At 48.7% G+C, this 27845-nt stretch overlaps 1 protein-coding gene across 1 annotated transcript; it reads right to left on the reverse strand.

Moving 5' to 3' along the window:
- Nucleotides 1-4252: 4252 nt before the first annotated feature.
- On the reverse strand, nucleotides 4253-27624 carry Stra8 (stimulated by retinoic acid 8). Its single transcript, XM_040728724.1, has 9 exons — nucleotides 27575-27624; nucleotides 23311-23508; nucleotides 15975-16050; nucleotides 15471-15555; nucleotides 13069-13275; nucleotides 11972-12277; nucleotides 9849-9923; nucleotides 7811-7922; nucleotides 4253-4493 (listed from the first exon to the last, which is right to left on the reverse strand). Exons 2-9 carry the CDS (start codon nucleotides 23500-23502, stop codon nucleotides 4419-4421), a joined length of 1128 nt encoding a protein of 375 aa, XP_040584658.1. The 5' UTR covers nucleotides 23503-23508; nucleotides 27575-27624; the 3' UTR covers nucleotides 4253-4418.
- Between the last annotated feature and the right edge of the window lie 221 nt (nucleotides 27625-27845).

Consider the following 27845-nt stretch of genomic DNA (forward strand, 5'->3'; position numbering starts at 1 on the left):
CTCTTTCCTGTGTTCTCACTGAACAGCCAGCCTTAGATTTCCGAGCCCGTTCGTCAAAGCACAGTCATTAGGAAGCCGTCGCAGGACAAAATGGGAGAGGACTGTTCAGTCCCTCTACTGGAAAACCCTCTGGTCCTCCCTCAGCTACGTGGATTCAGGGCTCCAGGGCCAAGGAAATCTGGTGAGAAGCATATCCAGGAGGGACATTTCATAAAGGCATCTTTCTGCAAAGACTTGGTGAGAGTCAAGCTTGGAGGAGTGTTTCTCCCTTGACTAGTTAGTGCGTGAGAGCAGGTGGGACAGCAGTGGGGTAATGCTCTTGGTGAAACTTGCGCCAGAAAGCAGTTAGTCCAACTATAGGTGGCTTTGGCTCTCAGTGCCATCCCCTGTCCAGTCACCTCCCGCCCTACACCATCTGTGCTTTGAAACTACGCTTGGCTGTTGTGACCAAGGTCACTGTCAAAACCTGCAGACCATCTTCAGGTCCAGCCTCACAGTCTCCCGGGTCCATCACATTCTCTCTTTGCCTTCATCATTACCAATCTAGAGTAATATCTAGGGCAAGGTTACTTGAACCTTAATTTTTTTTTTGCCTATGATGTCACAGATAATGATACACAAACCAAATGTTTGTTTTTAATAAGCTGTTGAAATTTTTATTTTAAAACAATTCTTATATATATTTATGTGTGTATATATATAACTTCATCATTGTTAAAGATGAAAGCTAATTTGCATACTAATGAGATGGGTGTGCTTATTTTACACAAAGAACTGAATCCTGCATGAATAGTCAAAACTGTAGAATGTAGTGTCTTCGGTATTTATCAGAGTTGAATGGTATTTTGACTTTGTAATCTTCAGTGTTGAGAATGTCACCCTGTATAAATACAGGAAGAATGGCAGAAGTGTATTTAAGGTCATTTCTGTAACTGTTGGAAATTCTGTTCTAGTCCTAAGCCAAAATCTATTTAACTGGTTTTTTGTTTGTCTTTTTTTTTTTTATAAAACCCAAAGTCAGCAACTCATGTAACAATTTTTATTTTTATTTATTTGAGACAGGGTCTCAATTGTGTAGCTCTGGTTGTCCTGGAACTGTCTATGTAGATCAGGTTGGCCTGGAATTCACAGAGCTCTGCCAGCCTCTGCCTCCCAAGAGCTGTGATTAAAGGGGTGTGCCACCATATCTGGCAAGTACCAGTTTTTAAATTCAAATATTCTAATGCAACACACATCCAAAGACATACTAATTTGATACTTACAGGTTGAGGAATGAGAACAGAAAAATATTTAAAGTTCTTGCTTTGTGCAATTAAACAATGATATTTCTATAAGAACAGGAAATGTATGTAGAGTGTAAACAGTGTAGTTCATAACGCGATTGTCTCTCATCTGAACAGAAGTGCTTTTGGCAGTGTTTTGTGGCAGCGTTTGGTGGTGATGCCTGGTCTGATGGTGACACCTGGTCTGACGGCATGTGCAGGACAAAGTGTACACTTGGTGTGTTTGGAAGTGAAACATCACAGTGAAGTCACAGGATGCAGCGTGGTCGGATACTACCAGACGCACCTCAGCTCCCTCAAGCATTGACTTCAAATCAATCTTTGACCGTTGCTTGTTCAGAGGCCTTTTAGTGTTTCCAAACTTTGTATAGATTTCTCTGCTTCATGTGTGTATGAGTGTTCTGCCAGTATGTCTGTACATGGACCACATATGTGCCTGGTGCCCTTGGAGTTCAGAAGAGGGCATTCGACCCCCTGGATCTGGAGTTAGGATGGTCGTGAGCCACCCTGTGGATACTGAGAGCCATACCTGGGTCCTCTGCAAGAGCAACGAATGCTCTCAACTGCTGATCTATGCCCCTGGTGCCAGTGTGTGTGTGTGTGTGTGTGTGTGTGTGTGTGTGTCTGTGTGTGTGTCTGTGTGTGTGTGTCTGTGTGTGTGTCTGTGTGTGTGTGTGAGAGAGAGAGAGAGAGAGAGAGAGAGAGAGAGAGAGAGAGAGAGAGAGAGCTCTCCCACATTCAAGTTATGTGATTTCCACTGTTGGTTTCATGATTCCATATGAAAGTCACAACCCAAAGCAGAGGAATCTGGGACCCAGAGTGGTGTGTGTGGCCAGCTGTGGCCTCTAATGGCTGTTTTAATACTCCCACGACATACTAATTCTTTAGTAGAAGACTTAAGTTTTTACATTTTTTCCCCTTCGGTGGTAAGGCAATACGATATTCTCTTCTTTTAATTAGTCTTGTAGATTCAGCCAAATCCATTGATGATGCTCCTACCAAACAGAGGTAGAAGCAGATACCCCATCTTCTGTGAGAACCATTATAACAACAAGAACAACAGAGTCCCCCAGGATACCCCTAACTGTTGGCTTTAGCCATCAACTTGGCCTGTCTACAGGAGACAGCCATCCGACCAAACACTTAGAGGAATCCTGTGAAGGTACATAATAGACGTGGCTGACACCTACAATCAGTCAACCTTAAGAGATTGCCCTCGAAAGGGTGGGTGGGATGCAGCTGCTTAGCTGAACACCATAGAGTAGAATGGAGTTCAGAGAATAAGAAATTTTGCCTGGAGAGTTCCGCATGAATCTGGTCCAATGGCTAAGACTTTCAGACCAGCAGGACCCACAGCCAAGAACCGTGTAAGCAATCCTTAGAGTATCCTCTCTCCCCTCATGCCATGCCTCCCCACCTCACAATGACCCTAGTTAAAGGTCACCATCAGAAGATTCCTGAGTGATGTGGGAAGGGTCCTTGGCATGGAGGAGGCATCATGAGACACAGTGAATGTGCCCTAGTTTTGTAACCTCCAGCAGGGTAGGGAGGGTGGGGGAGGGGTACAGAGGGACGCTGGGGATGCTGACAGTGGGACATCATTCCAGCACATGGCTCTGAAGACAAGGTATAGCCCAACATCCCATTAAATTTTCCTGTGCCTCTGGTACATTCTTCTCCAGGAAGTCATGGCTTTGGACTAAAGAGGATGAAGGCAGGGCCTGGCAGAGGGAGGGAGGGGCTGGCCGCAGTGGTGCATGTTGCTTAGAGTCACAGGGGCAGGCTCCTCTGGGGAGATTCATGTCTCCTTTGGCATATATTGGACTACTCTGGGCTTGCTGAGTGACTGAGGGTAGCTAACTGCCTCCTCTTTTATTTCCAACATGAGTGCAAAGCCCCTGGCTGCCTAGCTGTCTGGAAATCCAGAACCCCCCCCCCCATTCTGCCTCTTTAGTTTGATCATTTATAAACTGTGAAGTGTCCTTGTATACCCACAGTGGAGTCTTTCAAAAGCTCTATTGAAATCAGGAACCTGGAGGCATCCTAGGACCATCTCCTGTTAGGATCTTAGGAAATGGACTGTAAAATGCTTGGGAGGACCTCAGGGGAGGGAGCTATGGTCACTGGAACTTACAAACTGTAAAGAACCAGGCAAACCCTCCTTCTCTGCATACCCGGTCTGCTAGTTAAGCATGCCAGAGAGACAGAACCAACTGGACGTGCACGTCTCTACAGACAGGGGGCAAGAGATTGACTTTCACCAGTGGGGTTATGCGATCATGGAGATACAAATCCAACATTCACTGTAGGGGCCGCTGGTGAGGAGGAGCTGCCATGGAGCTCCTCCTTCCTTTCAAGAGGCCAGCCCTTGGCTGTTAAAGCCTTTAATCGAATGCATTATGGACCATGACTGGCTATACTCAAAGTCTACTGATTTAAACGCAGCCTCATACAAAAACAAATTCATAGAAACACCTTGAGTGTAAAATGACTAAGTATAGGATACCACAGCCTGGTCAAATTGACAGAAAATTCCTCCTCACTTCTAGTGTGTAAGCCCAGGGATACCCACACTGTGTCCAGGAACATCACCCCAAAGTGCTTTCAACAGGCTGTCTTCGCGGCACCCAGCCAGCGGTCTGAAACAGGAGCAGCAGGTGTGCCGGGTTCTGCTCTGTGGCCCTGAAGTACAGGGTTGAGCTTAGCACTGCTCCGAGGGCTTCCAGTGCACACAAGATCTCTGGAAAACCCACCACGGCAACGCCGAGTCCGGAACACACTGAAAGGACTTGATATCAGCCACAGGGGCAGATCCTGCCTACAGTCTCCTTGAAAAGCTCATGGCTTGGGCCTTGGCTCCACGTGGTCTCTCCCCATCCATCCCTGAGCAGGGACGAAGTGGGTGTGTGTCCTGCTGCAGACCAGTCCCTTATATTCAATAAGCCCAAAGGACCAACACACGGTTATGCTTCTCTTAACATTTAATAACTACCAGAAACTAAGAACATCAAAGAGGCTTCTGGAAACAGCCTCTCTCAAAGAGTCTTGGAGGACAAGGTGGTGTAACCTAGCTACTAGCAATGAAACTTGAAAAGCACCCCCCATCCGACCCCTTCCTTCCCAGCCCTGCTGTGTTTACAAGTCTTCGTCATCGAAGGTCTCCAGGCACCTGAGCAGGGTCATGTCATCATCCACTGGAGGATCTGGTTCCTGCGAATCACAGAACAAGAGACTGAAAGTCAGTGTCGGCCGGTTTCCAGGCAGTTAAGAAGGCCCCAGCATCCTGGGTCTGCCCAGCTCTCCATCAACCACCTTTCGCCTGCAGCAGAGGGGAACGCTTATCTCCCTTTGGTTCATCACGGCATCCTATGACTTCCAGGAAGGACAGGGAATCGGCTTCTATCCCATGCTTGGAGTTTCCAGGCACCCATAGGAGAGGTAAAAATCTTAAAGCTTTTATCTACACACCCGTCTACAGAATATGGTGACCTAAACCATGATGCTCCCACATGAGGCTGGTTTTAAAGAAAGATATTCGATGGCCCCTTTTTATTTTTTATTTTTTGGTTTTATGAGACAGGGCTTCTCTGTATTGTTTTGGAGGCTATCGGTCCAGCCCAGCCTCGAACTCACAGAGATCCGCCTGCCTCTGCCTCTGCCTCCCGAGTGCTGGGATTAAAGGCGTGCGCCACCACCGCCCGGCTCGATGGCCCTTTACCTGTGGTACAGACTATTAGGAAAAGAGCTAAGGGCAAGGCCCTGGGCATAATAGGCAACCGTTGTGTTTTGAAAGAACACGTAAACATCCATAGGCTGCCTTGGAATGGATGTGCAGGAAACCGGTCATGGCAATTGTCTCTGGGGAAAGCATGGGATTGGAAGGACAACGGTAGGAGAGAGACTAAGATTTTCTTTTTTAATTTACATACCAACCCCAGTGCCCCCTCCCTCCCCTTCTCCCAACTCCCTGCCTCCAACCCTCCCCCGTCATCCACTCCTCAGAGGGGGTAAGGTCTTCCTTGGGGAGTCAACAGAGTCTGGCATATCAGGTGAGGCAGGAACTAGCCCCTCCCCCCTGTATCAAGGCCATAGGGAGTGGGCTCTAAAAAGCCAGTTCATGCCGGTGGGATAGGTCCTGGTGACACTGCCAGCCCCCCCTCCAACAGATCAAATCTCATAACTGTCACCCACATTCAGAGGGTCTAGTTTGGGCCCATGCAGGTTCCCCAGCTGTCAGTCCTTAGTCTGTGAGCTCCCTTTAACTTGGGTCAGTTGGAGAGATTAAGATTTTATTGACCGGGAGGGAAACGGAGAGGGACTTGGAACTGACTTGTGAAGCAACCTTGTTTCTAATCTAAATTTAAATTTAAAAAAATACAATAAAAAAGATTTTACTGACCATCTTTTGATAAGTTTTGAATTTTATAACATGTAGATATGCTACCTACTATAAAAAAACACTTAAAAAAAAAAGAAAGAATACTGTGTTTAGCAAAAGCTTCTCATTCTTTGCCAAGATGCCAGGCAACCTCTCAGAACTCTCTACTGTCTCCTCCTTTAAATTTCATTCCAGGGATTTTGATTTCCTTCTCTCTGCCATGCAGAAAACGACTCCTGCCATTTGGTAACCCTGTAGATCAGGGCTGGTCCTTCTGGCTCCGGTACCAGTCAACCGTCTGAGGAGACTCAACCCCCAGTCCCAAGGGTGATACCTAGATGCGGGATTTGAGCTCTGCAAACGCCCACCCCGCCCCGCTCTAGAGAAGCTGAGGGCTGTCAGAACCATCAGAAGTTGGATCCAGGCGCAGGAGGACTCGCCACCAGAGCTTCCAGAAGCAGGCCAGCCCTGCTAGGGCTTCATTTCAGACTTCTGGCTGTCAGAACTATGGTGCGAATCTGCCGTTCTAAGCCACTCTTTAGAGAACGCAGCGGGAGGCAGACAGAGCTTCATTCACACCCTCCCACGAAGGTGACAGGGGCAGCCGAGAGCTGGAGGTGCCGCTTGGAAGAGAAGGAAATTTCCCTTTACACACCAGTCTATCCACAGGGCCTCCCCGCAACACCGCTTCTAAGGTCCCGTCCTCAGAACGCCGAACAAGGACCCTGCGGCACCAGGAACCTGGGTGGCTTAATGGGACCCCAAGGCGATTCCTGGATGGGGTGAAGTTCAGGCACTCTGCCTAGTGCGGACTCCTAATCTCTGTGTTTTGCTTCTTCCATGTAGGTTGAATCTGTTCTTAAGCTCTTGGCAAAAGGTACTCATCTAACCACATCAACAGAGAGTGGGGCAGTTGCTATGGACGGGCACTGGAGGTCTGGTGGGAAGTGGGGTGGGCTGCAGGGACAGACACTGGCCCCAAGCGGGGGCTGAAAGCGGCCTGAGCACGGGAAAATGAGGCGCTAGGGAGAAACAGGACAAAGAACGCGTCAGTTGAAGCGCCCTCGTTGAAGATTTGCTGTTCCATTGCTGCTTTAAACAAACAGCTCTATCTTGCTTGCTTAGCCAAGAAAACTCATGGCAGTGCATCTGAACGGCCTGTCTCCCGGTGGTATAGACACAACCTCCTTCCCCCAGGAGAGTTTCAGGAGTGGCCCACTAACCAAGATTCCCGTGACATATGTCACCGTCAGTTATAACATCGGCCTTCTGGAGAGAAGTTAGCCTTCAAAGGATGAGCCGAGACACTGCTGGCGTCACAGAACACTAAAACACTTTACACAGTTCCCGTGGGTGACTGCCGGGAGCTGGCCCCACTTCAGAGGACTTGTGTGCAGATCTGTGTTGTGGAGTATTAGTTGAAGATGTGTCACATTTGTTTACCCCGTGGAACATTTGTTTAACAGTGCAAAGATGTGTTGCATTTGTTTATGTTGCATCGGTTTAACTCTGTGAAGCTGTGTTACTTGGCCTGTCTAAAACATCTGATTGATCTAATAAAGAGCTGAACGGCCAATAGCCAGGCAGGAGGGAGGAATAGGTGGGGCTGCCAGGCAGAGAATAAAAAGCAGGAGAAGTCTGGGAAGAGATCAAGGAGTGAGAAAAGAAGAAGGAGAAGAGGATGTCAGCGGCAGCCACCCAGCTACACAGCAAGGCCACAGAGTAAAAGGTAAAAGAGGTATATAGAACAGAGACGGAGAAAAGTCTAGAGGCAAAAGGTAGACAGGATAATTTAAGGAAGGCTGGCTGGAAACAAGCCAAGCTAAGGACAGGAATTTATAAGGAATTCATAAGCCTCTGTGTGACTATCTGGGAGCTGAGTGGTGGCCCCCCAAGAGTCAAGAGGAAAAAAGAACCAATCACAGCTGTGCCATGGAGGACATTCCTCTGCCTCTTCCTCCAGGTCCCTGGTAAACCCTCTGTGCCAGAGACACTGGACTGAAGGGGAACAGCCTTGGAGTGAACAGAGCCTGAAAGCCCCCTGGGGTGTTGTAGTCAGGGTGGGCTAGAGAGCCCTCCCTGCTAAAGGACCTTCTTTTCTATCTTAAAGGTGTCAGGCAGAGGTCTCGATGTCCCCACTCTATCTTACCTGGCTCAGCGGAGTGTTAGTACAGCAAAGGCCTTTAAAGAACTCGATGATCTGCATGTAGAGCTGAAATTTCTCCTCCAGATTTTCTGGGTTGCAGTTCGCAAACACAGAGCTGACAGCAGAGGAAACAGAAGCCATTAGAATCCTAACCTTTCACCCATGCCCCAAACACCGGCTCGCTGTGCAATCTTTAAGGAGCCTGCTGAATTCTCAAGTAGCCCAGGCTTGCTCCTGGAAAGTGTGTACTGCTTCACTGATATGCCGTTATCTGGAAGGCCTGGAAAGTGACCATAGCAAGCGTGCCCCTTGGGTCTTAATGTAGGGTTCTAAGCTGTGACCTCCTGAGTGAAGGGATGAGAGCCTTCTTGCTCTCGGTCAGTCTCCTGCAGCAGAGCTTGTGGTTCTGGATTCATCTGAAGCAGCTTGGGGTGTTCACAATGTGAGTTCCGCCCGGGAGTGGTCCCCACTCAGTGCTTTCCCCGTGGTTCTCAGCTTTGAGGAAACAGTAGTTCTGTTTAGTGGGCCTCTTCCTCTGTGTCTTTAGGAGCAACCCTGTGCAACGGTGCCTTCTAGAAGCAAGGCTGTGGGTGTCACAGGACAGACCTGCCCTCACTTCTTCCTGGAAGGATGTTCCAGTTAGCCCAGGAATCCTTTTCTATGGAAGGCGGGAAAAGACATTTTAATAGGTGTTTTTTGTTTGTTTGTTTTGTTCTGTCTTTTCAGCGGAACGAGGACTTCCTAACACTGCTTGACAAGTGTACTCTAGAGACTTCTTGACAAAGTTGTTTTTACAACCCAAACCCCAGTGCAGAAGTAGGAATGTCGGGTTCTAGCCATTTTCAGCAAAATGCTGCTCCCCACACAGGTGGAAAGTTCTCACATCGGGTAGCCTCCTGGCAGCCCCCAAGCCGGTGAGACCTGGGTGAGGGAGGCGGAACGGAAGAGCCAAGGTGGGTGTTCAGGCAGCCTGAAGCTCTGCTGGAAGCCACCGAGGCCATGGCTCCTAGGACTCCTTGCAGCCCAGGCTGCCACTGGGAAGACCATTCACTCTGATCACAGGGATATGGCTGTCCCTCCGTCCCATGGAAACAACTTACATGCCAGGCATATTTTCAGCCAAGACACCAGCCACGACCACAGCTTCTCAAACAGCCACTGCAGACCTCCCGTTCTGGACCATGCCACTCTGGGAAAAGCCCCCTTAGTCCAGGTGGAGTCAAGATGCTTCTTGCTTTAAACCTTTCCAGATCCCAATCCCCATTTCCCATCTTCTCACCATGGCGTGGGCATCTTTTCCTCTACTCCTCCTTCTGTTTCTACCAGTCCCTCTGCACAGCCTGGAGATCCCTTCAACTTAAAGCTGGGCCAGTTCTCTGGGCCCCATTTCTGCAAGATTGACTGTCATCGCCTGCCTCCTAGACCAAAGGTCAGCATCCCCCCCAGATTTATATTCTGACACCTGACCCCCAGAATGATGGGAGGATATCAAAAAGAGGCCTTAGGGAGATCTGTTTACACAGAGAAGGTGACATCCACAGGGAAATGGCCTTCTCCAGGCTTTGCCTTGGCCTTGACCTTGATGTCCAACCTCCAGAACCTTGAGCGACAAAAGTCAGTTGTTTCTAAGGTATGTTGTGTAAGGATGGACCAGCAGTGAGGCTGTGACTGTCCAGAGCGGGAACAAGCAGGGCCAAGACACATGGACAAAGCAGGCAAGTAAGAGGCACGCTCTTAGAACCTGAGCCGCTAACTGGGTTTGTGCCAGGCGCGGGCCAGGGAGGGTGAGTTTCCTCCTCTGGGGGTCATGTGTCTGTCTGTAGGATAGAGAAGAGTAGCTGCAAACACCTCAGGAATGAGGCACTCATTTGTGCCCACCCACCCACCCACACACACGCACACACACTCAAGCTAACAGTGTCACACCTATACACACACTCATACAACTCCACGTATGTACACATGTATACCACACACTCACCCAGCTGTACGCTCACGCCCACGTACGTATGCACAAGCTTTCCCGTACCACCTTCCTCACCTGATGTTAGACATTTGCTGACCCTCACTCTTGTCCAGGAAACTTGCCACATCGAAAGCATCTTCAAAAAAGAACCTGAAAGAAAGCACCGCCATCACCCGTGTCCTGACCGTCACTGTGGTCTGCTGCATGCTGGAGCTGCTGGGCCAAGAGCAGCTCACAGGCTGTTTCTTAGCAACCTGTCCACCCAAAGCACACGCGTGTCAAACCTAGCCGCAAACTCAGGGTTTCTGCTCAGTGACCTTCCCAGGGAGTGACTGAGGGGGGGAGAAAGGACTGGGGACCACTACCCTCTCCTCTCTAAAAAAATTGGCACAACTCAGACATGAGAGGCAACAGTCAATGTACAGCCAGGGAAGGCCCATCTGGTCATCCAAACCTCCCCAGGTGGAGATCTATCCAAGTCCACGATACACAACCTCCATCTCATCCTGGGAAGCTGATACAAGGTGACTCTGTGGGACAGCTTTACCAAGGCCGGTCACGGCCAAGCTCAGCAAGGTACTTCTCTCAAGCTCTCTTTTATAATCAAGTTGCATCTGCTTGTGCATTGCAAAACTCTGCATATCTTTGACTGGGGCTTTAGGGGCTGTAGAGATGCCTCAGTGGCTAAGAAGACACAGGGCTCTTGCAAAGGACCCAGCGGGCAGTTCATGACTGACTCTGCACCAGCTCCAGGGGACTCTGATGCCTTTTCAACTCTGTAGGCACCTGTACTCATGTGGGCACACACACACACGCACGCACGCACGCACGCTTTCATAATTAAGGATAAAATAACAAAATCCCCCCTCCTTCCTCCTCCCCTCCCCTCTAATGTGAAGACAAAGCAAGAAGAACCTAGAAAGATGTAGGCACAGGGAGTGTGGCTTTCTCAGCCCCCAGAACTATGAGCCAACTGATTTGTTGTTAATTTCCCAGGTTCAGGGGATTCTACAATGGCACCAACAGTGCAGCTGTGGAGCTGCTGCAAGAAGTGTGCATGCATGTGTGCATGCATGTATGTGTGTGTGCATGCATGCATGTATTATGTGAAACTCAAATACTTTGAAGGCATTAAAGGTTGTCTGCTTCATAAAAGAACCTCATGAACACTGGGGGTTCTGAATCAGGAACAGGTGAACTAAGAATCACTGAGTAATATCCCACCGGAGATACTCATTGCTGACACACGGACCTATTTCTCTGCAGTCCCTTCCTTCCTGTGTTATAAGACAAAAGTTACAATGATTAATGATGTGAGAATACACTTCCAACGTAGAACCTTGTTTTTGTATTGCTTTTGGTACTGCTTTTCCTGAATTTGTGTTCAAACAGATTATTAAGTGTTCAAGCAAGTGTGATTCTCACTTCAGATCAGGAGACCTAGCAAATGAAAATATGGGGTGCTGGGGTAAATTCTGAATTACAGATTAGAAGATTTAATACTCTGGGTTTGGCATAAGAAGGCTCCAAACACCGCAGGAGACATACTTGACTGAAAAGTGTGAATGGACATGCTTCCAAAATTTTCTCCAGTGCCCACTTACACGGCAGCCACTCTGAGGGGTTCACTGGTCTGTCAGGGGCTCTCACCCCTACTCAGTATATGCAATTCCTTCCCAGAGGGCAAGCATCTGCTCTACAGTCTTACTCAATTTGTCCCCCGGAACATATGCCTTTGAGACTTTGACCATCTAGCTAGTTTTCTGGACACTTTTGGTGTCTTCTATGACATCCCTGATGTCACTTCAAAGGCAATCAGGAAGGGGCCATGGAAAGGCCTGGGCTTCTGTGTCTATCAACGTGCTTTTCCTTCCCACAGATCTGAGGTAGAGAGCCCAGATAGTTAGCCCCCAGCTAACCTCTTATAATTAGTCCACACACGGCAGGCTGTCCTCACACATACAAAGCCCTCTCATGAGTCACCCACTGAGGGGCATTGTCAAGGCTGGGGCTGGAGAGGTGGCTCAGAGGTTAAGAGCACTGGCTGCTCTTCCAGAGGTCCCGAGTTCAATCCCCAGCACCCACCTGGAGGCTCACAGCCATCTATAATGAGATCTGGTGCCTCTTCTGGCCTGCAGACAGAACACTGTACACATAATAAATCTTTCAAAAAAAAAAAAAGTCAAGGCAGAGAGGACCGCCCCACAGGTCTAATCACCTCTTCTGGAGTAGAGCCCAGCGAGCAGCTGGCCCCTTGGCTGTCCACCCCGCTGTCCTTCACGCTGTCCTCCACACAGGCCAGCTCTAGACAGGCCTCTGCGAGGTCTGAGAAGGTGGCGCTCTGCTGCTCCCACACCTGCAGGAGACAGGCTTTCTTCTCCTCAGAGAGGGTCTGCCACAGGTGGGAGACGGCGGCAGAGACGATGGGGATTATCTCTTCCTGGGGGGAGATGATGCCGTTCATGGTCAGGAGGTCCATCATCTGCTTGTAGAAGTTGAGGTACCTGGAACAGAAGTGGTGTGTCCCTCAGACCTGTAGCCAGCTCCTTATGATCAAGCAACAGCTCACACTCGTGGCTACCATTCCTCGGTTTACCAACAGCGTGACTTTGTCTCTGCCTTTGCCTGGCCCCAGGAATGCAGAAGTCATCTTGAGGGCCCAGGAGAACACACATTTATGCCTCTCCAATTTCTTCTGCTCCTGAAGCTCCCTGCCTCGTGGAATGATGCGGCTGCATTAACTCCCTCCACTGTGGAACATTCTGAGGCTGTGAAGTAGCTGGCCCGCTACACTCCTTCAGTTTTGGGCTTGAAAGACTCAGCTGTGGAGTGGATCTCTTTGTCTCCAGTCCCTGCCAACATGGCTGCTGGAGGGTCTGAAGTCTGTGGAGGAGGCATTAGGAGTCTGAACGAGCCAGTCACCCCTTTCTCTAAGTGCGGATGTGCCCTGGTTCCCGGCCTCCAAAAGGAGACTTCTGAGGGGCGCATGCGGTAGAAAGCGGGGTGAACACAGGAAGTCAACATCGGCATGCTCATTTCCCACTGACCCCCAGTAAGTGCCCACTCTAAATAAAAACAATGGATTTTCTACACAAATGTAACTCAACAGTGTTTGCCCAGCCCCTTGGCTAATCATCCTGGGGTGCTTCCCACACGCAGACCATGGAGCTAGGTGATTTGGGACCTGGTCTGGATCACGCATACTTGGAGGCCACCACACAGGCCAGCCGGAGTGCCTGTCCCCTCCCCACAGAATCTCCCTGGTCAGTAACCCAGCCCTCCCCATTGTGCTCACTGTTCAAACTCCAGGAGGTCAGGCAACTGGGTCGTAGGGGAGTGTGAGAGATCGGCTTTTTTCTCCTCCTCCTCTTCTTCCTCCTCCTCCTGCTTCCCCTCCTCCTCTCTCTCTTCATCATCTCCTCCTTCCTCGGCATCCTTCCCAACAGCCTCAGGGGGGAACCATGGCGGGGAGCTGTTCTGAGGAAAGCTGTTGAGGAGGACGCTGGGGGAGAACACCAGAGTGCTAGGCCAATATCGCCAGTGAACACAGACACAGAAATTCATAATACAGTTTTACTAACTACGTAATCCAACTATACAGACAATGACCCAGTAGACCTTAGGAATACAAAATGGAGGGTGTATCATTTGAAATTCAGCCAATTTACCATATCTACTGGGTATAGAGGAAAACTCGCATGCTTATCTCCTTCCTCTGAGGACAAGAAAGTGATTAAGCCTGTGTGGAGGAAGATTGGAGGTGATTTCTTTCTTCTTTTTAAGGTCTTCACATGGTGTAGTAAGTATATAACCCTGAATTTAATTAATATTAAATATTAATTTATCCAAGGACATATACTTACTAATTATATCCCACAGTCTATAATACACATTCATTGTTAAAAATTTGGAAAACAGAGTCAGGTGGTGGTGGCACACGCCTTTAATCCCAGCACTCGGGAGGCAGAGGCAGGCAGATCTCTGTGAGTTTGAGACCAGCCTGGTCAACAAGAGCTAGCTCCAGGACAGACTCCAAAGCCACAGAGAAACCTTGTCTCGAAAAAAACAAAACAAAAAACAAAAAATTTGGAAAGCAGGACTGGAGAGATGGCTCAGTGTGTAAGAGCACTGGTTGCTCTTCCAAAGGACCCAGGTTCAACTCTCAACACCCACATGGCAGCTCATAACCATCTATAACTACAGTCCTGGGGATCGAGCACCTAGTCTCTGGGTTCACTGAATGCACAAGGTACACAGACATACATGCAGGCAAAATACCCAAACACATAAAACTAAAAAAAAAAATCAGGCTTTTGACTTAAGAAATAAAATAAAATTTTGGAAACTAGAGGGAAAAAGTACGAAGAAGAAAATAAAGCTTCTAAGTGTACACACCAAAAAACAAACAAACAAACAAACAAGAAAGCCCTAAGCAACAATACTTCAAGGGGAAGATTTTGGTAGGCTGTAACAGCAAGTGGCTTATAGCCCTCTCTGGGATGGGTTAACATGACTTGCACTCATCAGAGGCCAACCTGGACCTATAACATGCCGTTGGAGATGGACATGCCATAGGGCCACTGGAGATAACACGGCCTGATGGTTGCCCCTCAAGTCTAAGATGGAGTCAGAACCACTCTGGAGCCTGTGGGTTCCATGCACGGGAAAGGGCACTGTGTCATATTTTAACATCAATGCAGAGCAGAGACTGTACCTAGACAATGTGCATGAGAAGCACAAGTTCAAATGCAAAACTTGACTTCTGTTGTGCTTGGGGTATGAAGTTCCCCTCCCTTGTCTCCCAGAAAGTCTCATGGGTTGAGGGCTTGGTCTCTGTTGGTGATACTATTTGGGAGACCTGGGAACATAAGATTGTCGGGCCTGTCTGGAGGGAGCAGGCCACTGGGGTGGGGCGTTGGGGACGTCTTGTCCATGGCCCCTTCTTATCCCTCTTTTTGCTTCTGTCTTCCCCTTGCACACGTTCCTGCTGCCATGATGTCCTGTTCAAACAACCATAGACCGAGCTCTCTACAAACACGGGCGAAAGAAACGCTTCCCCCTTGGAGTTGTCATCTCTGGGATCCGAGTCACGGTGATGAGGATGGGACAAAAGCAGGAGAAAGACATCCCTCAAGCCAGTCTCCCTGCTCAAGTTTGACTGTGACCCCAGCTAAGACCCCTTCACATCTCTGACACCCATCTTTCCCCCAAAACACCGTGGCTGCTCTGACTCTAATTTGGCCTGCATTTCCACACGATTTGAAAAAGGCCAGGATTGGCATTCTGTAAATAAAGCTATTAATTGCTACATATCAACTAATATAAATAATATCACATACACACAATCGAGATATATGGGTAAACTCCATGATCTCATTTCTCTAAAGTAGTGTGGAAAATTTAAAAATGCCACGTGGATGGACAGCCTTCAGAGTTAACATGGCCTTCCTTTGAGGGGTGAGATGGTACAGTTTCATGCTTTTCTATGTTTTTCTAATAAGCATGGATCATTTGGGAAGGAGATCTAAACCACATTATTAAGATAAAGGAGAACAGAGTTCTCCCCAGAATGAGACAGCTGTAGTAGGTGAGCAGCAGCCTCATGGCCGTGCTTACTGTAGGCCGCTGTACCTCAGCATCGAAGGCTTCCAGGGGAAGACAACCAGCTCCCTCCTCCTGGTGCCTGCCAGGTCTTACCTGTCCTCCTCAGAGTACATTTTGGCGTATTCCTCCTTGGCCTCCTCTAGGCTGCTGGCATTCCCGTCCTCCAGGTTGAAGGATCCTATCAGGGAGGCGAGGGCAAGAGTCATAAAGAGAAAAATCAGCCCCTTTGGGTGTCTCATGCCTGTCTGGTTCGGGGAGCTTATGGAGTGGGCATGGGAAACCCTGACCCTCCCAGGTTTCCGAGTGCAGAGTCCCTTTCCGCTTCTCCCCGAAGACACGAGGGTAAGCTCAGGTGAAGCTCAGTCAGGTGCCTTCAGCAGTGTCCTATGAGGGAACTCATCAAACCCACCCAGCCTGGGGACCCCTGCCCACGCTTCCAGGCTACAAGTTCCCTGGGACAGGGGCCAGTTACGGCCCAAGCACAGTGCCTGATACACCGTGTGTTCCTAACACTTGAATCTGCCGATGCCGTGCAAGCCCACCTCTGCCCTCAATGGCAAGCCTGAGCCAGGCTTCCTCTGGGGAGGGGGCTCTTACCTTTGAGCTTCAGCAAATTATCCAGGGTTTGCTCCAGTTCCTGGATGTGGACCTTCGTCTTGTTCAGTACCTGCCACTGAGGACACAGACATTGTGGATGAAAAGGCAGCCTTTCTTCACGGCAGGGACAATTTTCTCTCCCAGACCCAGGAAGCCCCTTCTCAGTCCGAGACCACACTCCCTCAATGCCAAGTGCCATCCTTGGCCTTGTCTGTGGAGCAGACAGGAGGTTTACCCCAACGCACAGGAGGCGCTGAGGTGCGTTTGTGTTCTACAAACGGATGCCCACTGAAAGACAGAGTATTTGGAAACAAGTTGTGTGCAGAAAACAGCTGCGTGACTGTGGAGTGATGGATGTTTGCGTGGGCTGCTCGCAGGTGGGACACTGGGAAGGCGGCTCAGCAGGCTGCATGCCGGCCTCAGGCTGGCACACAGGTCACCAGACTGCTGCTCAAGTCGTGGGGCCATGAGCAACTCAATATCCTTTCCTCGAAATGTCAGTTTGCTAAAGTCATACACTGCATATGGCTGGGCATGGTGGCACATGGCTGTCACCCCAGAACTCTGTAAGTACAGCCAGGAGGATACCAGGAGCTCAAAGTCAGTTGCACAGTGAGTTCAAGGCCAGCTTAGGATACATGAGGCCCTATTTTTTTTAAAAAAAAAGGACAAATGAAATAATTACTTTTTGTATGATCTAAGCATATTTCATGTAATCTACAAATGGCAAATGTTCTGTGAATTTGAACTCAGAGGTTTCCCCTTCTTCCCTCCTTTTGTCCTATACACCTCACTGTCCTTGTCCTGGGATTCATGGACTGTCTGCCAAAGCACTATAAACTCAAGGCCACTCTGGTCAGAATCTTGGCTTGCTCTTAGGACAAGATGGTGCTCTGGCTACTGTGGTCTAAACATTTGTGTTTTTCCTGATACGGATGTTAAATCTAACCCTCATTTGAAGATATCTAAGGGTAGCAGTTTTGAGGTGATTGTCATGAGAGCAGACACTGCATGCATGAGACTAGAACCCCAAGATACGAGGCCCAAGAGAGCTTGTTCACTTCTTCCAAGTGAGGGTATGGCTGGATTGAACTTTAAATGAAGCAGACAATGAATCTGCTGGCACCTTGAACTCAGACAGCCTGGCTATCCTCCAGGGCTGTGGGCAATGCATTTCTGTGGTTTATACATTTCCCAGGATATGATGTTTGGTCATAGCAGCTACAAAAGTCTGTGACACTGGCATTTTTGTCCAGAGCTAGTAGGCTGTCTTGGCTCAGCTGGACCTCAGCCTGTCCCTTGCCCTGATTTCTTATCTGTCTTTGAGGCTGGGTCTCATGTAGCCCAGGGCAAACTCAAACATATTGTGTATCCAAGGATGACCTCAAACTTCTGTTTCTCCCAGCATGCTGAACTTACAGGTGTGCACCGCCATGCCTGGTTTTATAATGCTGGAGATGGTACACGCTACATAGACACTCTGCCACCTGAGACACACCCAGACGTATTGATATTTCTTCCAGAGTATTTTTTCATTTCTTTTTTTTTCCCCGAGACAGGGTTTCTCTGTAGCTTTGGAGGCTGTCCTGGAATTTGCTCTTGTAGACCAGGCTGGCCTCGAACTCACAGAGATCCGCCTGCCTCTGCCTCCCGAGTGCTGGGATTAAAGGCGTGAGCCACCACCGCCTGGCTTCATTTTTACTTTTTAAATATGTAATTTACCTTTATTTTATGTGCATCTGTGTTTTGCCTGCACGCATGTCTGTGTCAGGGTCTCAGAAGCCCTGGAACTGGGTGGGTGCTGGGAATTGAACCTGGGTCCCCTAGAGGAGCAGCCGGTGCTCTTCACGGCTCAACCATCTCTCCAGCCCCCTCATTTCTATTGTTTAAACATTGACCTTATGACGGGGATATGCCACAATGCCTGTGCAGAGGCGACAGAACAGCCTCCAGGGGGTTCTTCTCTCATTCCACTGTGTGGGTTCTTGGGATTGAACTCAGGTCATCTGGCTTGATGGCACGCAACTTTGCCTGCTGGGCTCTCTCCTGCCCTTTAGAATGCTTTTGGTAGGCCCACGTTCTTAGAACATTTGTTCGGATTGAATTACCTACCCCTCCCCCCCAAATCCCACCACGACAAAGCAAAAGATATGCTGAGGTCCCTACTTCTGGCAGCTGTGACGGTAACGTATTTATTTATTTGATGGGGGGGGGTAGGGCAGCCATGTTAAAACGGAGCCTTTGGACCGGTGCCCGATTCAGTATGATTGATGCGTTTATGGGGAGGAGAAACACGGGCAGAGATAGAACAGAGTTACAGGGAGAAGGTGACATGAAGGCAGCGAGGCACCAGTGTGTGACCGGAGTGGAGCCGCCCCTGCAAGTCAGGAGTGGCAGGAGTTGTTGGAAGATGCCAGAGCCCAACGGAGACATACACGATCGTCCCTCGAGGCTGTCAGAGGGAGGGGAACCCTGGCCTTGGATTCCCCAGCCTCTAGAAGCACCCCCCTGATGGGGGAAGTCCTGGGTATTTGTCAATAAAGCATTATTGGCCAATAGGGAACCAAGATAGGTGGGACTAGGAGTCCAGGAGGACTCTAGGAAGGAGAAACACAGAGAGTCGAGATGTAACGCCATGGGGTAGGAAGCCCGGAAACTTCTCCGGTAAGAGACATACTTAGATTAACAATTATGGGGTAATTACTTAAGTCAGAGCTAGCCAGTAAGAAACAAGCAAAGTCAACAGCTTCATAATGAATATAGCTTCCTGTGTGTTTATTTGGGACTGATGCGGCTCTAGAACCAGGCTGGCAGGAAGGCTTCTCTGAAGGAAAGGCTTCTCTTTACATAATGGTGTTAGAAATGGGATGATGAATTTCCATGTAGAACGACAAAAGATTTAAGGGAATTTTAGAGACAAAAGACGGAGAAAAGCATGAGCTTTTTGGTAGCAGCATTTTTCTCAGGTGGGCTCTGTTTTGCTAGTGGCAAGCAAAGACTCACGCGGCTCGCTTAAGTGAGGCTTCCTGACTAAGCATAAAACAAAACAAAACAAAAAAACAGCAAGGTTATTTTAAGAGGCTCTGCTAATGATTTAAAAGTTATACGTACAGCTGGAAGTGGCAGTGACCACATTTCCAAGCCGGCAGCTGGAGTCACGCTTACGCCTGCCATCTTGGAAAACCGTCAGTTTAAACAGCCGCGGTTTTAACAGATAAGACACGTGGCCAGAAAAATGTAAAGATTTACAGTAAAGTCAGACTTGGATGAAGAAAAACTTCTAAAGGTTTACAGTGTGTTTAAAAATATACATAAGAGGCTGGGCGGTGGTGGCGCACGCCTTTAATCCCAGCACTCGGGAGGCAGAGGCAGGCAAATCGCTGTGAGTTCGAGGCCAGGCTGGACCGATAGCCTCCGAAACAATACAGAGAAACCTTGCCTCGTAAAACCAAAAAATATATATATATATAAGATTGAGAGAGAAAAAAAACTGACATAGTGGTAAATAAAAATTGAGAAGCCGGTTGGGGTGGCAGACGCCGGTAGAATTTACTCCAGAGACAGAGGGAGGCAGATTTCCAAAGAGAAACCCTGTCTCAGAGAAAAATAAATAAAAGGAAAAGAAATAAAGTAATAATAGATAAATAAATAAGCCACGTAAAGATGGAAAATACACAGAGTCTAGATACTGTATGCTGTTGTGTTTTGCAGTTTTTTGATTGCTCAGGAAGGAACAACTGCTAAAGTACACTTGATTATAAATGCTGCTAAATTAATTCAGCTTATATCTTTTGAAAATGCCTTGACTTCAAAATTTAAGTATAAGGATATGTTACTTGGAAAAGGAGTTTTTGTTTGTTTCTACAGAAAATGAAAATCTGAGGATTCCTTCCGGGCTTCTGTGGTTTGATGAACCAAGACCCCCGGAAGCAGTGGACCAGGTGTTCCAACAACTGAAACAGCTAAGATGATGCAGTCTTACAGACCCTGAAACTAAGGACTTACACAGGTTTCTGAGTTTTGTCATGATCCCCATGGTATGAACAGCGCCCCCTTCCAGCATGAAGCAGTTTGGAATGAGCGACGTCCTAATTCCTATCTTGTTTATAAATCTTTGTTTTCATTTAAATGGGGTTGTTTATAATTGGTTAATGATCACAACCAATCTCTTTTTAAAGGAAAAAGGGGATTATGGTATGGAAATGAATACTTTGTATTGGTATGTTTTTTCATTTATTGATACAAATTCAAGTTCAATTTTGTGATATGTATATTTCTCCTCTTGATTAAGTATTGTGCTTATACTGATCTTTTAAAACATAATGCATAATTCAATACAGACTATAGATAGTTACTTATAATAGCCAGAACTTATAGTTAGGCAAGTTAGGTTTTCTAGGTATACAGAGATATATTTGAGATAGATAGTCTTCAAACCTTTCAAAGACCTTCAGAAAATGGCATTTAAAATGGTTTAGAGTTTTTCTTGACAATGAGAAATGTCTGCTCCTGGCAGCACAAATTACGTCTGAGAGGAAGATGGGCATCAAAGAAACTCATTATGGAGTTTGCTTTCAACATGGCAAGATTAGCCATTTGGGCAAGAAACTGCTCTTGTCTGGACTCCTTGACTGTTGCTGTATAAACTGTATATGCAGGACCCACAGGAAAGTGACTGCTGAACTCAAATAGTTCTTCAGGGTTCCTGATTCATGGAAGAGTCTACGAGACTCTCTGCAGGACACAGAAAAATGACTGACAGACTGCTGATGCAGATGGACAGTTAGAAATTTCCTGCTTTGCTGAGAAATGTTCCAGACACATTGTGGCCTATGGGCTAAAGATGGATGCCCAAATAATACAGAGGAACTTCAGGTGACTGTACAGGTAGCAAAATGTCTGTCAATTCTAGTGTTTATATATTATCCTTCTGTGGTCTTTGATAGAGTTGAAGACAGATAATTATAGATTTCCTTAGTTATGATAAAAGATAAGCTACATATAGAACTTTGGACTCACAAGGATGGGATGCATGATATTTTCTTTAAATCTTGCTAAATGTTGATAAACAAAATATTTTAACTGTGTTCTTACTTGATAACTGTTCTGTTATATATAATTTGACTATGTTAAAGTTAAGACCTTTCTTTTTGTTTAGACAGAAAAGAGGAGATGATGGGGGAAGTCCTGTGTATTTGTCAATAAAGCACTGTTGGCCAATAGGGAACCAAGATAGGTGGGACTAGGAGTCCAGGAGGACTCTGGGAAGGAGAAACACAGAGAGTCGAGATGTAACGCCATGGGGTAGGAAGCCCGGAAACTTCTCCAGTAAGAGACATACTTAGATTAACAATTATGGGGTAAATACTTAAGTCAGAGCTAGCCAGTAAGAAACAAGCAAGGCCAACAGCTTCATAATGAATATAGCCTCCTGTGTGTTTATTTGGGACTGATGCGGCTCTGGAACCAGGCTGGCGGGAAGGCTCCTCTCAAGGAAAAAGCTTCTCTTTACACCCCCCACACCCCACGCCTGCCTTCTTGCTGTGGCAGCCTTGGAGAACTAAGAAGACAGGATCACACATCACTCTCACAGAGCGACTTTCACCATGTAGAAGCCCGGACTGTCCCCTCCAGTAACCAAGAAGGAGAGAAAACAGCAGACGCCTGGCACTTGTGGCCGAGCCGTTCAACGCAGACAATTTACCTTTTCTGAGCCTCGGTCTCCCTCCTGGTCTGTGAAATGTGAGCCATGTGAGCGCAGATTCGGGGAATGAATAACTCAGCATCCTGGGAGGCAGCAGTATGACGTCTGACGGCCCTGCTCATCGATTCTTGTGGGTCTTGGAAAACCCATCAAGACCTTCGAGGAAGCCATTAGCATTCCCTTGTTTAGCAGATGTGGGAACTGAAGGCCAGAAGTGACTTGCCTCCCACTCACTCAGACTAGTCAAGAGCCATGCTCTTACCTGCCGCTAAAGCGTGAAGTCCAAAGTTTGGGGGCTCATATGGGTTTTCTCCAAACTTAGCCACAGCCCTTACACTGTAAGGCATCCAGCAAGGCCCCGGGTGCCTGTTTTCTGTTTGCCCGTCCTGCTAGTCTGTGAACTCTTCTCCACTGGTCATTGACGGGGACTTTAGGTTTCTATGGCCTTCAGAAGCACAAGTGAGTTTGTCTTTATTCAATGGGTGTGGGGCACAGCTATGGCTGGGGAGAGCCCATGCCTGCACCCTGAGGACCCCACCCTTCTCCAAGGGCAGATGAGGTCTCTGTGAGATTCCTGAAGCCGACAACGGTCCATGTGCCAGTCAGAGCCTTAAACAAGACGGTCAGGTGGCATGCCACCTTTTGAAAATTTCCCCAGAGGCCTGGACCTGCTCAGGAACTTTTCTGTGTTGTCCCCCTACCCTGATCCCCAAATGAGAGTCCTCTGGGAATTCTATGAACACTTCATAGCGGCTGCTTTGCTGAAGGTACCATCCCTGGAGGGGAGCCAACTAGCTGGGAATAGGTACAGGATTTCAGAGAGTTCAGAGAGATGTGGGAAGTGCCTTAGGCCTGGAGCGGGGGAACACAGCTTCTTTTTGGCCTTGTCTTCTACTTCTATAGGTGCTCAAGTCCCCCCCCCCCCCACATCTCTCCATCCTTCCCCCTCCCCCTCTGTCAAGAGGGCGAGGAAATTCAGGACTCTCCCCCGTGGTCTCCTGTAATACTCCTATAGTTATAAATTTGCTTTCTTCTGTCAACACACCCCAACTACCAGGCCCTTTTCTAATCTCTGCCAGCTAATTAATTAATGCTAATTAGCAGCTAAAAGGATAGCCGAGAAAAAAAAGAGCTGGGTGGTGTATGCCTGTGTCATCCTAGCACCGGGGAGGCAAGAGGGGGGTGATTTCAAGGCTGGCCTGTTCTCTGGAAAGTTCTAGGCCAGCCTGAGCTTCATGGAGACCGCCTCAAACATCGGCATCAATAAAAACCAAAGAGAGTAAGAAAACATCAGCATGTACCTGGAGAGCCCAGGGGAACAGTTGGTATGTAAAACCCACAATGTGTGCAGATACACTGAGCATACACATGCGTGCCAGTGGTGTGTGTGTGTGTGTGTGTGTGTGTGTGCAGATAGATGTACAGGGTCCTGGAGCATCTGTTGGAGGCTGGCCACTGCCCATGAACAGGACACGCAAAGCCATCAAGTGACCACATATCCCATAATTTCCCTCTTATGTCAGGCTGCTTTGGCAATCTGCCTCTAGGCATCAGGGTTCTAGGTCAGCCCTTACCTCACCCTGCAGTCCCGCCACGGGGAAAAATGTCTCCCCCATCCCTAGGTCCCTGTACCTTTGAGGCTGTGAGATCAGACTGGGAGTAAACTGTCTTCCTTAGGTTGTTGAAGAGCCCTGTCAGGGTGGCTCGGTGGCGGGCCTGGGACAGGCGTCTGCGGGCCACCCGAGGCTCCAGCGGCTGCAGCTGTACCACTGGCTGGGCTGCCCCTTCGTCATCGGGCTGGCTGCCTTCTCCAGGGGTGGCCATTATAATCTACAATGCAATGTAGTCCTTTTAGCACTGCGTATTAATGACACAACATTGAGGAGGACAGACAGACGGGAAGAAGGCAGCCAACAAGACGTACAACCAACCACAGGTGAACCCCAGATGGCCTGCTGAAGTGTGATTCCTAAAGTCGCAAACCATTTACAACGGACTTTCGCTGAGGGGCACTGGGGCTCACCCCTACAAGATACCAACACGCTACAGGGACTCACAGACATTCTTCTCTGCGGCAGGATCCCACCTGAATCTTGAGAGCTTGTCCTTCACAGCCTGCTCCAAGCCACACGGACTTGGGTCCCACACCACGTGATCTTTCTATCCTTAAGAATGGCCCTACTTTGGTATAGGGAGTAGTTGCAAATGGAGATAAAAACCAGAGAAACTTGGTCCAAATGTCCTCTGTGGGTCTGTGAGCCATGCTGCTGCCTATGAAAACAAGCAGCTACACCACACTTCCCAGGGGAGCAGGCATGGCTTTGCCATGTCTTGCTTCTGTTACTCTGTAAGGATGACCATGGTATTGGCATTTGTGTGACATTCTTTACAGTCGAATTCGCTGTAAAGAGACAATTCTGAGACTGATATAAAAGGTTGTTTTTTTTTTCTTTTACGTCTTTTGTTTTCTTTTTTCATAGGTTTTCACAGTCCAGGCTGGCCTCAAACTTTCGACGTAGCTGAAGATCACCTTGAACCCTGATCATCCGGCCTCCACTTCCCTGGTGCTAAGATTACAGGTGTACACCATAACCCAGTGTTACGCAGGGCTGGATACAGAACCCAGGACTTCATGAATCTAGGCAAGCATCCTACCGACTGAGCCACGCCCCCAACCCCTGGTTTAGAAGTCAAAGGCCTCTTACTTGGACTTCGTCAGAGGAGGCTCAGCCCTACACAGAGAGCCTCCTCCCCGTAGCTCTCTGAGCAGAGGGGCTGCATCTTCTTTCTCTCTGAGCAGCCGTGCTCAGTGCTGGGTGCCAGGTTTCTGCTGGGTCTGCTCTCCCCTGAGTTCGGCGCTCCAGTACAGCGAATCCATACCATTGGAAAGACCCTGGCCAACTTTATCCTGTGACAGTCACTTGGAGAGATGCACTGATAAACTCAACCCTAACCCTAACCCTAACCCTAACCCTAACCCTAACCCGGGCTGAAATTCAGCTACAGTTGTAACCAAGATGGGGCCTTAAAGAGGTGAATGGTTACCCAGTCTATTACAATCCCTTATAGTATCAGAAAAGAGTCTAAGCCATAAGGGAGAAGCTATTAAGAGACACTGCTTAGATGATTGGAAGGTAAATGCTACTAGAATCTTCCCAGGATTTTACATTGTCTGATAGTCATACCCAAACCCTCTTCCCAGGATTTTACATTGTCTGATAGTCACGCTAAACCCTCTTGACTTGTAGGAGTTTGAGGCTTTCCCAATGTCAGAGTCAATGCCCATGGTTTGGTTTTCTCTAAGGTACAGTTTAGATACACTGAAACTTTCTCTTCTAAAAGCCCTCACAGGTTCAGGTGTGTTAGGAAATCAGCTCTCAGCAGTGAGGAGTTAGGACAGTAGAGAGGTAACAGTCTAAGAACAGCCTGGAACTCCAACAAGGAATAGCAAATCAGCTTGTAATACTCTAATCAGGATTTTCCAAAGGTTGATTCTTCTCACTATCCCACCCCCACTGATGAGATTCTAAGTAGCCCAGGCTGACCCAGGACTCTCCTCCTGTCTCGGCCTCTGGAGTGCTGGCATTACAGGTGGCACCCATCATCCCTGGTTCACTTTGGTTCTTTAACAGAAGAGCGTTTCCTTATTCTGCCCACTGGCCTCCATTTTGCAGACTGCTGTCATTTTTGTCATCTATAACATTACCCATCTCCATTCCCATCCCTGGTGTCTACCCATCTAGAGCTGGCTTGTTCTTCAAAGTTGTCTTTACGTCTCAACTCCTCCAAGGAGATCGCCAGTCAGGCACACTGGCTTCCAGCTTAACATGGCAACGAGGCCCTTGGTTAAGCTCCACCTCTCAAGTGTTGCCGGAACCCTTCCAACCCATGGCAAAACGCAGCACCACGCAGGCAGATATGGCATGCCCCATCACCCCTTCATGCCATGCCTCTTCCAGACGGAAGCGAAGAACCTATCATCACCCCTTCATGCCATGCCTCTTCCAGACGGAAGCGAAGAACCTATCATCACCCCTTCATGCCATGCCTCTTCCAGACGGAAGCGAAGAACCCTATTGACCTGGCCATGAAGACAAAAATGCCCCCAGACATGGGTAGGAACTGAAGCAATGACTGAGTAAGACAAGGGAAAAGAAAGTTAAGAGGGAAATACCGCAAGAGGTATACCACCATGCCAAGGTCCAAAACACACTTTTCATAGGCAACTTCCCTATACAAATACCACTTAATATTAAACTCTGAATTAAAACGTTTTACAGTTTCTAAAGCCAGTTGTGGTGACACATGCCTGTCTCAATCAAGCAAACAAAATCAATGAATGAGCTAAGTAAACTAACTAAATGAATTAGACCTTTAAAAAGTCCCTGAACTAAATAAAAATAAGTGTTCGCCTTTCTTCCCAGGTTTCAGAAAACTTTCAATTCTTTTACGTTTAAAATATCCCCAAAAAGCATTTGATTGTGAGCCTTTCTTGTTAGCAACTGGAGGCAGAACGGTGCAATGTGCCGGATAATGTATTTGGGTTTCCTTTGATTCCCTATACCGGTTTGATTGTGTGAAAGAAAAAAAATCCAACATCATCATCAAATATGAAGAACCTGTGCTTGATACCCAGCCTATAGGAGTCACACGTGACACACACATGCTCTGAGAGTGGCTGGTGACCCACGTACATGCCCTAAGACTCTTGCTTGACACACACATCCTCTAGAGTCCCGGGTGACCACGCACACATCCTCTAGGAGTCCCAGGTGACCACGCATACATCCTCTAGGAGGCGCGGGTGACCACGCACGCATCCTCTAGAGTCGCGGGTGACCACGCATACATCCTCTAGAGTCGCGGGTGACCACATATGCTCTAGGAGTCCCGGGTGACCACGCACACATCCTCTAGAGTCCCGGGTGACCACGCACGCATCCTCTAGGAGGCGCGGGTGACCACGCACACATCCTCTAGAGTCCCGGGTGACCACGCATACATCCTCTAGAGTCCCGGGTGACCACGCACGCATCCTCTAGGAGGCGCGGGTGACCACGCACACATCCTCTAGGAGGCGCGGGTGACCACGCACGCATCCTCTAGAGTCCCGGGTGACCACGCACGCATCCTCCAGAGTCGCGGGTGACCACGCACACATCCTCTAGGAGTCCCGGGTGACCACGCACACATCCTCCAGAGTCCCGGGTGGCCACACACACATCCTCCAGAGTCGCGGGTGACCATGCACACATTCTCTAGGAGGCGCGGGTGACCACATATGCTCTAGGAGTCCCGGGTGACCACGCACACATCCTCTAGGAGGCGCGGGTGACCACGCACACATCCTCTAGAGTCCCGGGTGACCACGCACGCATCCTCTAGAGTCCCGGGTGACCACATATGCTCTAGGAGTCCCGGGTGACCACGCACACATCCTCTAGAGTCGCAGGTGACCACGCACACACTCTAGGAGTCCCGGGTGACCACGTACACATCTTCTAGAGTCCCGGGTGACCACGTATACATCCTCTAGAGTCCCGGGTGACCACATATGCTCTAGGAGTCCCGGGTGACCACGCACACATCCTCTAGAGTCCCGGGTGACCACGCACACATCCTCTAGGAGTCCCCGGGTGACCACGCACGCATTCTCTAGAGTCGCGGGTGACCACGCACACATTTGGAGTCTCGGATGACCATACACATATCCTCTAGAGTCGCGGGTGGCGCACATTCACATGCTGTAGGAGTCGGGGATCACACACACACACACACACACACACACACACGAGTCTCAGGCGACACACAAACGTGCTCACATGAACACAATCTATCAGTTCGTGCGTTCACGAGCACTCACTCCCAAGACCTCCGATGTCGTGAGGGTACTCACCCTTAGGGAGGCCACCACGGTGCACCGTGCACCGCTGCACCCTCGCCGCTTGAGGAACGAACACGCAGCAGGAAGTCTCAGGACACGAGCTCATGCGTCCACGAGCACCCACTCCCACCCTCTCGACAGGAGGGGCCGCAGGATACTCACCCTTAGAGAGGCCACCACGGTGCACCGTGCACCGCTGCACCCTCGCCACTTGAGGAACACGCAGCAGGAAGTCTCACATCAGATCTTTCTTTTTGCATTCATGAGCACCCACTCCCACCCT

The sequence above is a fragment of the Mesocricetus auratus genome, unplaced genomic scaffold (genome assembly GCF_017639785.1).
Source record: "Mesocricetus auratus isolate SY011 unplaced genomic scaffold, BCM_Maur_2.0 Super-Scaffold_100019, whole genome shotgun sequence".
NCBI classification, from domain to species: domain Eukaryota; kingdom Metazoa; phylum Chordata; class Mammalia; order Rodentia; family Cricetidae; genus Mesocricetus; species Mesocricetus auratus.